The sequence below is a fragment of the Mesitornis unicolor genome, unplaced genomic scaffold (genome assembly GCF_000695765.1).
Source record: "Mesitornis unicolor isolate BGI_N332 unplaced genomic scaffold, ASM69576v1 scaffold6278, whole genome shotgun sequence".
Classification (NCBI taxonomy): Eukaryota; Metazoa; Chordata; class Aves; order Mesitornithiformes; family Mesitornithidae; genus Mesitornis; species Mesitornis unicolor.
This window is the reverse complement of record NW_010203773.1, coordinates 25,208-38,981: the sequence shown is the minus strand read 5'-3', so window position 1 is coordinate 38,981 and position 13,774 is coordinate 25,208. Positions and strand designations below refer to the sequence as shown.

Here is a 13,774-nt window from a genome sequence, read left to right as displayed (position 1 = left end):
CTGATAAGCTCTAAGGCTAGCTTTCCTGTATTTTTTTCCTCCCTGTCTCAGTATGTTTTGCAGGCTTCATCTCAATTGTTAGCTGCACTTTCATGCCAATATGGCTTATTCTTATCCAAACTACATATTTCTATGCATATCTACGATAGAAGCCAAAACATGTGTTCATTTTCAGTCATACAGATGCAACCTTGATTCTCTGATTTCCTATTCTTATACAATTTTAAGTCTTTTGCATTTACTATGATCCTATTACATTTGTAATTTATTGAGGGTATACTAGGTAACATACAACCCTGAACCAGAATATGAGGAAATTTTCTTAGCTTTTAGCCAAAGCAGCATTCACAGCTATTGGCTGATCAAAAAGCTTTCGTGCTATTCTTTGCATTTGTTAGCTTTGCAAGCTAATGTTTCGTATCTTGACCTGATGGAGCTTAAAGGACAATGATCTCACTGTCTTTATTGAACAAGTAAAATAAAAGCACTTCTATTTCAAGTGATACATTCAGACTTTGCCTTAGTAACTCCATATTTCATCTAGACTATTTGTCTTAAGAAGCAGATACTGAATAGCAGCGTTTTCATTCTATAACCATGAGATGTTTTTGTACCAAAACTTTTAACATTTTGTCTCTCAGCAGAGCATGATGGCCTTTTACTATATCGGTTTAGTACTTGCAAATTGATCTTGCAGTAGCACCCCTTGTTCTCTTTTATTCCAGAAGTAATACAATACATTCTGTTGCTAGATCTGGCCCTCTCCTTATTTAAAACTATACAAAAGTAAACAGAAACCCACAAATCCCCACTACTGGCTGTTTGTTCCTTTGACACGTTTTGTTTTGTTTTGGTTTTGTTTTGTTGTGGGGTTTTTTTAATCTGGAGATTAACACTCTCCTTATTTGCTCTGTGGTTTGTATTAATGATGTGCTATAAAAACATCAAATTCAGAATTGAAGTTTCAATTTCAAGGGTTGCAACTGGGAGATCCAAATTGCAGCTATCTGCAGTAACATTCAAATTTAACACATAGGAATTGCTTTTGCAGTAATGCTCAAGGGAGGAAGGGTACCACTGAGATTTTGTAGCTGTGACATCAGGCCACTTATGAATCCATGAGGCTCTAGCAGTTGTTTATCATATATTTAGGCTTCCTACAATTTTATAAAATATTATCACTATAACAATATTGTTCATTTTTACTTAAGGAATTCTGTGATTTACTTACTACAGAATTATTTGTGATGTAGAACTTGTGAATTATGTGTTTCAGTTATCAGTCATTTGTTTAGTGTATCCTAAAAAAAGGAAAAACACAGAAACACCTGAATTTACCCCGAAGTCCAAGATAACTTATTCCTAAGGAAAAAAAATATTAAAAAGCAAGAAAAGATTTTTTTTCATGTGTTTAAACATGCTAAATTTGGATTTGATGAACAGAATAGAGCAGACTTCCACTACTCTTCAGTTTCATTGGCTGAATCAGCAAAACAAATAGGCTGTTCTGGAGTAAACATTGGGTGTTATAAATCAAGGGTAATAAGTTTGACTTCAAAGAAACAGATACCATGAGAACATGATCTAGATAGATACAGTACGAGTAGATTTTTTTAAATCCCATATTAAGTCAACTGTTTTCTTACACAAATAAGTTCAGGCTATTTGTAGCAACAAACTCTATGAGAGAGAAAACACTGCTATTATATTTTAGCCCTGCAGACGGAGAAACATAAACAAAGAAACAGAGGAAGGTGGTGGTTCCAAATCATGGAGATCAGGAAATTCTTGTGGGCATCCACCATAGAACCAATGCCCCACAGACTCAGAAGCCCATGCTTTGAGGAGCATAGTCTAGGTGAGCTGAAAACAGCTACAGCAGTTTTGTAGGAAATATGGCAGTGATTGCTCATATTGCTACAGAACTTGTTAGTTCAGTTCATCAGGATTTTCCATTTCCCATTTTGATGAAGGGTGTTTTAATTAAGTCTGTGGCAAAACATACTCATTGTACTGAATGGAAGAAGTTCATGACCTGTACAAAAACAGAAACTCTTTTCAGGGCCACTGCAGAGTAATACAGCAAATCTTCATAAGCACCACATAGTCTGCATACAATCTCTATTATTATATTTAAACATTTTCATTTGGCTGATGAGGAGGAGAGAGAGAGAGAGAGACAAACACATGTGGCACCAAGATTTCTGACGATATGCGAGACAAGATTCCTTCACATTTCATTTGTCTGCATTTCATTTTTATTTCTTAAAAAAAAACAAAACCCAAAACAAAACGAAAAAACCACCAAAGCCAGTCAAAACCAGGATTTGAAATTAAATTTCAACACTGCTGCTCATCTTTGGACAAGTTTAAGGTCCTGGGATTGAGTCTATTTGTCTATCATCTCTTTAGAGCATAGTGGCACTAGAAAGCACCAACTGATAGCTGAGAACACTGAAGAGTTAGTTCTGCAGCAGCACAAAGCTGCTACTACATCAGTGCCAAAAGCTTTCAGATCAGATAGTTCATCACTTGAGACGGCTGACAGAAGAGTGCAGAATTTACACTTAAAATTATTGGGAAGCTCTTCCATCCTTATCCTAAGAAAAGCAGTTATTTTAAACATCTTGAACTCAGATTCAAACCCATGAGGCATTTTCCTGAAGTATTCGAATCTACCAGAAGTTCTTAGAATAAGAGTTCATCTCCAGACTGTCAGTCTACACCAAGAATACCAACATCATGCTTTTTATTTATTGAGTACAGTCATAAGAATTATCCATCATTTTCTCACAATTTCTTTAGAAATTTCTGTGGAGACTGCTTGTCCCTTCTTTAAGAGATAATGAATAAAGGAGATGCATAAAGAAATACAGAGTTACTGGCAAAGGAACCATCAGTCAAAATTAAGGTTTGGCTATGCCCAGTACATAGAATTGATGCCTTCGCAGACAAAACATGAAAAGCTTTATTAGTAGCATCTAAAGTGAGTGATGTTACTCAAGTGTCCAAGTTACCCAGCAGGAACTAGACTAAGCACTTTCAACATAAGTCTCTAAATCTTCCTCAGATCTTTTCAACATTGCAACTGTATGCATTTATTTTATCATTGCTCATGCCAAGTCTTTTTAATAAGAGTTATAATTTCTTTTTATAGATACTTGATCCGACCTGATCCATTGGCTTATGTTCCAAATACTGCACCCAGCCGAAAAGACAGCTTCTGCAATACAGTGGGACAAGACACCAGGGAGGAAACACAACTTTGATGTGTAACTTATTATAAAATTAAGAGACAATTTTATATACATGTTGTTTCCACTAACCCTTTTGAAAACTGAACGGTACGTTATATTCAGATTTTGGAAACAAAATAACAGTGGGTAAGTGACCAAATCTAGAAATGAGGTGTCTAGAAACTCTGATTTAAGAGACTGTCAGGCTTATGGCCTGTTCAATATTGTAGTTGAACTTTGTCAGCTTATGACATAAGATTATGACAGAATTATGACACCTATTTAACCAATATGAACAAATGATTTAAAAAGTGACAAATTTCATCATGAGTTTCGCTTAGATGTTTCTAAGCATATTTATCAAGGTTGACAGCGTGTCTGTGAGGAAGCTTCTGACCTACATCGGTAAAGATTATCTGATGCCTGTAGAGAGACCATGCATAATTTGCAGTAGAAACTATGTTAATATCTAAAGCTGCCAACGAGGCTTTGTGTGTCAAGAATCCAGCCTTTGAAAAAATTTTCAATCTCAGCCTATTACCCAATTATATTAGAAATGGCTAGTTTCAGTCTCATTTTAGCCTCCAGGACTTGAGTGTTAGTTCTCTGGGTTTACATAGATTAGGTTGAATGACACAGCCTAGTCACACCACAGAGGGTGAGGCATATCCATGGAAAGATTAGCCGAGAGGAGCCCACCTGGAGGAAAGTCCCTACCACTTCACACAAGCAGCCCCTCATGTTTGCAAAACCTGGGAAGGTACTGTGTGAAGCTGTAAACAGTGGTAGCTCAGGTGAAATATAACCCTTTGAACCTTAGCAAGTTTTTCAATAGAAACCTGAACAGATTATGATACAAAAGTGAGAACATCCCTCTAGGAAATGATTCATACCACAAGTCCTTTCCATTTCCATGAACGTGCCAGAACTGCAACTGTGCAAAGTGTCATTCAGATTACCCAAATGTGATACATTTTCATATGAAATTATGTATTATATCACATTGAAAATTAAATCACCTTATAACCCATTCCATAAAACAAATGTAATACCACATTATGTGAAAAGACACCATGGATTTGAAGACCGAGTTTTGGCATTAAGTACCCAAGAATGCATCTGCTAGTGAATAAAACATCTGAATCTGCTAGCAGATCTCCAGCCTACACATACAAGAATGCCACAATTGGTCAAGCTTTCTATTAAGTGTGCCTGTACATGATCTTCCAAAATCATATTCTTGCTTTGCCATCTGTTACAAAGGAGGGAGAGCATGCTTAAGGTAAAAACTGTTACAATTATCCATACAAAATGGGTACAAGAAATTTGTCAGGTAGTCTACAATAGAAAAACTGATTATTCTTTGAATTCCCTTGATACTGTATCTGTACATATGTTCAAATTGTTTATGTTCTATATTATTTGCTAGAACAACTGCAATTTATTTCTGAAAAATAAAATACCATGTCACCCAGTGAACAACTCATGGATGTGAGTATGCTCAGCATTGTAAGGATGTTGAAATCAAGTCATATTAGGAATGACAGCAAATCTGCTATTATTCCCTCCCTTCTTCTTAATTCTTCCAAAACTTAACTAATCCGTTCCATAATAAGTCAGAAGTCCTGAAACCACAATTACAAAAAAATAAAGCACAGAGGTCTCAGAGTGGACTGAACATCAGAACACCAGGAGTACTGGTTTTAAAAAAGAAAAGGATAACTAGAAAGTCGGGTTTCTCAGCACTTTTTTAATATTGACAAAATAAAGTAACATCATGGTTCAGAAAGGTTTCAGTGATTCTGCAAAAAATGCATCATTGTTCTGTGTTTTTCCACACACACTAGTCTTTTATCAAATTATTCACAGGTAAAGGCAAAGTATTTCAAATGTTTCCTCTGGGCACTACAGGGGGTAAAAAAAGCAATTGAAACAGCTGCACAAACTGACATCTACAGGTTTTTTAAACAACAGTATATGGTACAGGATCTTGTCCAAGACCTGTCATGGAATTTATACCAGAAGAGACTGCACGTGCCATGTGAATAACTTCCTATTTTTAATGCCATCTGTAAGAAAGCTGTATTCTAGCTGAATAATTTTTTAAAAAATATGTTTCTTGAAAATGTTCGCTTCCAAATATTAGGAGGATCCTTTGTTTCATACTGAAGGCCTTTTTACCCAGGTCTCAAGCAGGCAGACAGGATTCCAGACAATGCCTGCCCTTCAGCTGGCAAGCTGCATACTCTGCTTCCTGTGCAATTCACACGCGGCTCACAGCTGTTCCCTGTACACTGCCTGTAGACCCACCACAGATTTAAGGACTTTGCCACAAGGATCTATAGCTAAGACTTGATGCCTCACATTTAACAGCCTATAAAGCAGTAGAAACACACAGTCAGTTGTATCCATTTTTCCACCCAGCTCAGCAGAATTTGTGCTCAGCTAGAGTTGAATAGTAGCACCTAATTTGACCTTATATTTCTCTAGGCTTAAAGAATTTCTAATTGTTTATTAGCCCCAGAAGATTTGCTAAAGCAAACACAAAGACAGCTGGAGACACTTGCTGTCTCCAAAATGAATGAAAGGCAATCTTTCTGAACAAAATACTTGGTTCTCTTCAAAATCTGCTGGAAGACAAGCAAGGTAATAAAAACTTAGCATCTTATGAAGCAGAAATTCTAGTAACCCATGAATAATATACTACATAGTTCTATTATTCAAAATATACTTTTCATGCAGAAAGCAGAAAAGCTTTGCTTTCTGTGGCATATCTTCACAGGCAGACCCCATTCTAGTGGGATTTAGACCTTTCAAGAATTCTAAGCACCTCTACATGGATACTGAATGAAACAGTACACACATTCCTTTGGTGGCCAGGGAAGCAATTATTTAATGGTCATCCTACAGGAAATCTTATGTGCACATCCTTTCCTCTCTTCATGATTATCAGAAACACAAGACAAGTCTAGCTGGACTGGAGACCAGAAGGAACAGTACTCTCTGTGCTGGAGAACAGGTGATGAAGTTCTAGAATCAGCAGGTCCAAACGACTGTTGAACAGAGTTTTGTCTGGTCATAGTTCACTCAGTGGACAGAAATTTAGAGCTATTATCACAGACATAAGCAAGAGATTTCATCCTAAAACAGTGGTCAACAGTCAGATGGCCAGATAACCTGATAGATTTGTTTTTCTTAATCAAAAAAGAAATGGATTCTTTCAGTCTGTGCTTAACTGTATCTATTGTTTCCTCCTGACTCAGTTCTACCAGTAATTCAAAGACGCCCATCTTCCTCAATACTACCCTAACACGTACCAAGCAATTTGGTACCCAAAGTCACAATCCCAGTGAAGAAAGTGATAGCAGATAATAATTACTTCATTCTCACAAGGGAATTCTTCAGCAAATTGAGACCTGCCTATGAAAAAGTGCTACCTACTCTGCAATAAAAAGTCACAAAAAGTGTTTCAGTGGAACGCAGTGTGCTTCTTTAACTATTGCACTCCAATTCCAGAACAGACATTAATTCACATATGAAATAAAAAGCATGCAGTTTGAGTTTTTAAAACGTGCAGTATAGTGAAGTTTTTGCAACATTTTGACCTGGAAATTAAAAAAAAACCCAGTTATTTCCCAGCATACTTATTTCCCCTCCTACAACAACTCTTTAACATCTTTAAAGCATACAAATAAGTATTACTGAATATTTCTTGCACATCTTTGTTTACCAGTGCACTAATAGAATGCAAAAGAAAATGCAAATTTTAGGCTTCAGCAGTGGAAGAAAACAAACGACACCAAGTGCACCCGAAGCAACACAATTCCAGAATTTCTAGGCAGCTAGGGCTGACAGCAACTGTTCTGTAATTTTGGAGCACTGATGTGTGAGGTTTTGCTGTATTGAATTCCACTTGATATCTGAGGGAAAACAGTCACTACAATCTTGAATTAATAAAAACAAGCAGCACTCTGTAGTGGCATCAAGTTGTGCAAGATTATAAAAATACTTTTTCAAGGCAGCGGTATAAATGCAGAATTTATAAAATAAAGCAACCTGCATAAAATACTGTTGCATTGTCTTGACACTAGAAACAGCCCACCCCACTTGAAAACACATGTACACTGAATAAATGTCTTAGGAGCTGCACTCCAAACATTCAGACACTGCTTCTTGTGCTTGATGCAGAATTTGCATTGCAGGAAGAGAGGAAGAGGGTTATTAATTCACATTAAGTTACGAGAGATGACCAAGACTTTGGTTATGGTTGTCTTCTGAAGTTAATCCAAAATAATAACAATGATTTTGTTATATACTTCATTATTGCCTACACTACTAATGCAAAAATGCTGTCTGTAATGGTAATTCCACACAAGCACAAACTCCCATGGCTCTCAAGCTTAAAAAGGCAAATATTTCTAGTTCATAAAGTTAAAAACAAGCATTTGAATTCTTTATGAACTAAAGTTTTCTATTTGTTCTACAAAATCTAGAATGTAGACTGTTTTGAAAATCTGCAACTGACCCATGCCAACCAAGGAGATAAGCTGGGATGCAAAGTATAGAATTAAAAGAGTCAATATTTATTCATGTGCATGAAATGTCCCAGCCAAATTGGGGCAATGTACTTCTGCACAGGGCTCTTATACCTTTAAAGCATTCATGTACATGATTTAACTAAGCACTAACACCCACACTACCTATTCCTATTTATTCTTTTGTCCTTTTCCCAGTATGGGCTGGCTGATGAACAAGTTTCTTTGGCAATCATATAGCTTTTAACAGCTCAATATTTACTTCCACTAGAAGTTATAAACACTTCCTGTTTTGTAACTGGTGTCACAGATTCCAAATGCAAATAGAACATTAGTATATTTACAGCCTTGTTTTTGGACCGCTGGCAAATCTTTGTTAGCGCAATCAGTTCTGCTGCTTGCACACTCAGCTTCAGACTGGGTGATGAAGCCTTCTCTACCTGATATTCAGTAGTTCCTGAATAACCTGTGTCTTGATTACTGTTCAGATAATGTGAACACATAGTTCAGGATCTAGAAATGGTACATCCATTAAAATACTCCTGAGGGTTGGTTTTGGGGGTTATTTCAGTGTCATGAATTGTTACTGCATAATCAGGATGTGATGTTCCTTCTCCAGGTAAAGGGAGTAGGGCGTTCAAAAAACGTGTAGATGTGACACTCTGGGACGTGGTTTAGTGGACATGGTGGTGTTGGGTTGATGGCTGGACCTGATGATCTTAGAGGTCTTTTCCAACCTTAATGATTCTATGGTTTAAAATATACCCATATCCCACTACGCTAGCTAGAATGTTAGTAAGCTATCTATCTAATTTCATACTGGAGCCGATTACTGCTTGATGAAGTAAGCCCAGTTTCAGCAAAACCACATTTACTTGGTACAATTGTTTTAATGCATATAAAGTTCTGTTTGTGTCGACAGTTAGTTAAGCAAAGGTCAAAGCAGCACTACTAACGAACTTGAGGTTTCTCACAGTGGCTGCATGCACAGTCGCTGAGCATGATTACTGAAACAATGCAAAGCTGCTAGAAAGCTACACTCCACCAGCAATGGAAGTCTCATATCAGGTATTCCCTGCTCCCGTCCCACTATTTGCCTTACTGCCTGTTCTCCTGTCACACATGCAGGATGAGGCTTTGTAGAAGAAGGTTTGGAGATAGTCTTGTTATTAGAACAAGAGCAAGACATCAGCATCTGTCCATATACTACAAGCATCTGCTAAAAACATCTCACAAAAATATACACTTTTATAAATTACAAGAGAAAAAAAAAGCAAGCAAGGAATAAAGCTCAACATAGTTCCAGCAAAATAATGAAATGAAGAATATCTAAAAGTGACTAAGTGGAGAAGCTTTTCAGTAGAACAACATTTTTAGGCCTCAAGAACCAGATAGGTCTTCTATATACCAGCAATTAGGTGGCAGCTGAACTAGGAAACTGTTGCAGGATGTCAGTCCTTTTGATGAAAACCTTACACTGTACACCTGGGTAAGATGCCAATTCTAACCCAAGAGAATTGCCACAGCAGCAGTTTGAGCAATGCTTACAAATTACTTAGGCCCTGCCCCAGTCACAATCCCCTTCTCCCAAGAAGAAGGGGCCTATTCTAAAACAAAAGACATACAAAATCTAGAACATTTTTAACTGCTTACAACCTAGTCCTCTCTCAAGCTATGGATCTGTCCCTCAAATTCCTCTCAGCTGCTAAGTGTTCCCACCAATGGACGACTTTAGTTTCTTTGCACAGGTTACCTGGCCAGTGCAGTCCAGCTGCATCAAAGCAGAGATGCAAAGCTTCATGCTCCAGTAAACAAATAAAAGAGAGGTGCGGTTTCCTCTGGCCTTTTTTTTAATTTAGCTTGGCAAAGTGGGGAAGATGTGATGTTAATTACTCGGACTGTAACAGGGTTTGTTTCTTCAGGAAAGTCCTTAGATCACTATATGGAACTTCCTCATTACCAGCTATTTTTTTTTTTTAAGAAAAAAAATATGACTAGATCAAGGTACAAACGATAGCTAGAAAAGTACACAGACCTTTGCTCTTTTTATAGATTTGACTTCTTTAAAATCATCATTTATCAGATACTGCAGCTACCTATAAATTTTATATATAATCAACTTTCAACCTTCATATCATTTCGTAATTGCCATCTGCAGAGCTACTGTTTGCACAGCCACCATCATGTTATGATAGAAGCAATAAACATTTTCTAAAAGCATTTAGGGCATTTGTGAGTTTTTGTAAACTAAGAGTGCAATACAGCTGAAGATTATCAACTACGATAAGCCAACTATAAGCCAACTATTATCAAAAGGAACCAGTGACCAAAGAATTCAAATAATCTACGGACCTTCGAAGCACTCAGCATACTTGACAATTGCTACACTTTGCTACATTCTTGCAGCAATTGCAGCATATAAAATATTAGTACATATCAAGCAACTTCAATTTTCAGGCTGGCCTCTCCAAATAATTTATTCATAAGTCTAGAAGAAAGAGGAATATATTGCACCATAGGAACAGCGCTCTGGTCATCTGAAAGTGTTATGCAAATGTTCAGAAAACAGCCCCAGTTGAGTGCAAATCAATACAATATGTTGTACATATATATATATGAGGGAAGAGATTGCTTTTAATCAGATTGCACTGGTACTTCTTTCCTCTATACTTTGGATGAATACATCCATAAAAAAACAGAACCGCATTGAATATCTCTGTACACTGAACTACATAATTGTTCTAAATCACATAAAACTTACCCTTAAGTTTTATACCCTCCTCCAACAGCTTCTAAAGTACAGAGGTCCCTGAGATAAAGATCAAGACACCAAATCTAAAATACAGATTATTTTAGTTCCGTGTACTGACAAACAGAACAGTAAACAACATGCCAGCAACCTTAAAGGCTGTAATAAAATCCAGTTGTTGGTTAGCTTTTTCAGAAATAGCTTCACATTATTTCTGGATGCAAAACATTACATTTTTACCAGCCCACATCAGAACTGGAAGACAGTGAAATTCTTAGGGTTGTATTTCCTGAGATTAGTCATACCTGAATGCAGGAATCTGATACAAAAAAGGTTATTTTTTTCGGTATCCTTCAACCCACAGCAGTAAGAGTGCTCCTGATTTAATTAACACTTTCTTGAAAGAAGATCATTCAAGAGGAGAGAGGACTACACAGCTCAAACCTCTCCCACAGAGAGCACAGCCTCTGCCCATGACTGTTGCAAATGACCCCAAACAGAAGACTCACCTGTGTCTGCAGCCAGCCTTAAAGAACCAGCATCTTGTCTTACACAGGGCAAATTGATTCCATTTGCAAAATAAATTTCAGTCTTTCCACAAAGAACAACAATCTAAACATTAATTTCAAGTGTTTTTGTACCATGACTAATGTAGAATCCAATCTCATTTACTTTTTAAAGAGTATTGTTCTGGGGACATATTAAAATGTTTTGAAAGGGCTTAGGACATATTGCAGAAATAAAACAGCATTTAATGTCTTTTTCTCTCTTTCTGGTGCCATTTACACATATCTGTTTGCAAAAGCCTGCATTATTCCAACTGCATAGTTATAATACGCATATCAATTTGACACACTTAGTAAACGTCTCCAAGTAAGCACTCGTTTTTTGGATTTAATTGGAAAACTTGCATCAGTAAGTACTGTCAGCACTAGGAGGCAGCATCCTGTAGCAATTCCTTTCTCAGTAAGAATTATTATTATTGGAGCGTGTCTTGGTTCTCATCCAAACACCACTGCAATCACTCAGGATCTCAGCGTGCTTTAGGTAAGTTCCTGTAATCACATCATGTAATACGACCACAGGATCACAGGACACTGCTGATTGAAAGGAAGCTCAGGAGGTCTCCAGCATCCATCATGCTGCTCAAAGCAGGAGTAGCTGTGAGCTCAGGCCAGGCTGCTCAGGGCTTTCTCTAGCTGTAGGGATGAAAAGTACAATCTAAGCCTTACCTCTATCCCAGGACAGATCAGCTAAGCTATTGCTGACATGTTAGAGTAACATAAACTTGGGTTAGAAGATGGCATAGAAAAGTTCTAGCATCTTCAGGTTTTCAGTGTTGGTCATTTTAATCAAGACTCCGGGTGATCCATGTTCTTTTCTTTTGGACTCTCTTTGAACAGTTCAAATCTTTGGACGCAGTGGACAACACACAGAAATAACACGTTTACCAAGAGAAAAAAAAGAAACTCACACCATAACCTTGATTTCTATAGTTAAATTTCCTAAAAGAAGTATACTTTTTATTTTCTGAGCAGCTGCAGAAAAGGGTTATTTTCTTCACAGGAAGACATATAATTCAATTAGTTTTCTTTATTAAACATCATAATGTATGCTTATAAAATGACAGTGGGGATGCTTGTATTGTAATCTCACTTTCTCACTTCAGCTCTGGCTGAACTATTTGGTGTGAATGTAATTGATATTTTGACTCCCACATGCATCGGATAAACTTCCTGCAAAGAAAAAGGTACTTTTTTTCTAGCTATTCAATTAATCCAGTCAGTTGGCCCACTCAGTAATTACTGTAAAAATCTCTTAATTCTTATTGAGAGTAACAGATAATTTATAATCTTGGTTGGAGAGAAATCTCGAAAGTAATGTACTTACATGGACATCTTGACCGAACTGTTTAGCTTCCAAGGTTATTAAGTATCATCTTATTTTTTCCTTTGCTATGAGGATATTTTGTACATGGCTGAGTACCCCAAAGTGGAGTTTAATACACTCCTGTCAAAATATTCTATCAGCTTTTAATTTTCCTCTTGTTTATTAGATCTCCATAATAGCAACTAAGTGGCATCTCATATGTGAGGTGTTCTTTGCATATATGAGTACAGAGAGTAATAGCAGCTGCATGCACCAATAGAGATGTGGCAAGGAAAAAAAAACACAACAAAAAAAACCCCACAAAACCAAACAAACAAAACCAAAACCCCAAACCAGTTTTCATTCATATTTCTATCACTAATTCACCAGCATAACATTTATGCTTTCTACTTCAGTCACATTGAAATGCCACCTGAGTAAATGTAATGGTACATGGACTAATTATATATGAGCAATATAAAATTAACACATTAAATTATTATTACTTCTTAATAAAAAATTGTCATTGCATCTTCATTGCTTTTTCTTCAGTACAGTTGATATGATCGCTTGCCATACTTTAAAACAGTATAAGAATTAATTAGCGCCTCATCTAAAACAAAGTAAGCTATCCAAGAATTATTCAGTCAACAGAGAAAGTCTGCTTTATGGAAGAAAAATCCTTTTACTGTAACCTAACACAAAAACTATACCTTGGATTCAGGATGTCCCTGAACCTTGAACTACATAGATGCTCCATTTCTAAGAAAACAAAGCTGTTGTTCTGTCCTTTGTCAGAGAAAGAAGGGACTCTGCTATGGGCCTTTCTGTGTTGTCTAACATTTGTGGCGGTGCTTTTGCAGCGATTCCCAGTAGAATTTGTGCTCATTGGTATGAATGTGATGAGATGTAATTATTTTATTGTACAGACAAGGAGAAAATGGGACTTTGTAAATGTTAAACAACGAATAACTGGGTGGAGGTAATACCTGTATGCCCTTTGCATTAAGACAGAGTCCTACATAAACATCTTCCAAATGAATATATTTTATCGTTACAGAAGCATTGACAATTTTTGAAGCCAAGTCTCCAGAAAAGACATAACCAGTTCCTGAACAAAAAGGATGGTATTTATCATCTGGGTATTCTTCTTCTGATATGTACCATTTACTATTTTTATTCCGAATAGGCTTATGCCCTTTCATAAGACAGCCTGTGAAATAATTTTGTGGAGAAGGTGATAGAGGCCTGAGGAGCTTTTCTATTAGGTATATTGTATTAACAAAAACATCACTGTCTGTCTTCATAACAAAGTTTGCGTCACTGCAATAAGAGGCCACCCACTTCATGCCCATCAGAGTTTTAAGAGTTAAGTTATGGTAAGT

The 13,774-nt window shown here is 36.8% G+C and overlaps 2 protein-coding genes across 2 annotated transcripts in view; one reads left to right on the top strand and one right to left on the bottom strand.

Annotated features, from left to right (window-relative positions):
• Positions 1-3,269, top strand: part of KCNT2 (potassium channel, subfamily T, member 2) — a gene marked incomplete at its 5' end in the record, with an annotated part of 104,284 nt that extends 101,015 nt beyond the window's left edge. Inside the window, one exon of the mRNA XM_010190837.1 lies at positions 3,158-3,269. Coding sequence (XP_010189139.1) covers positions 3,158-3,269 — 112 coding nt within the window. The remainder of the gene's footprint in view (positions 1-3,157) is intronic.
• A 9,956-nt stretch (positions 3,270-13,225) lies between these two features.
• Positions 13,226-13,774, bottom strand: part of LOC104545650 (beta-1,3-galactosyltransferase 2-like) — a 10,487-nt gene continuing 9,938 nt past the window's right edge. Inside the window, exon 2 of the mRNA XM_010190836.1 lies at positions 13,226-13,774. This exon is cut by the window's right edge and continues 338 nt beyond it. Coding sequence (XP_010189138.1) covers positions 13,226-13,774 — 549 coding nt within the window.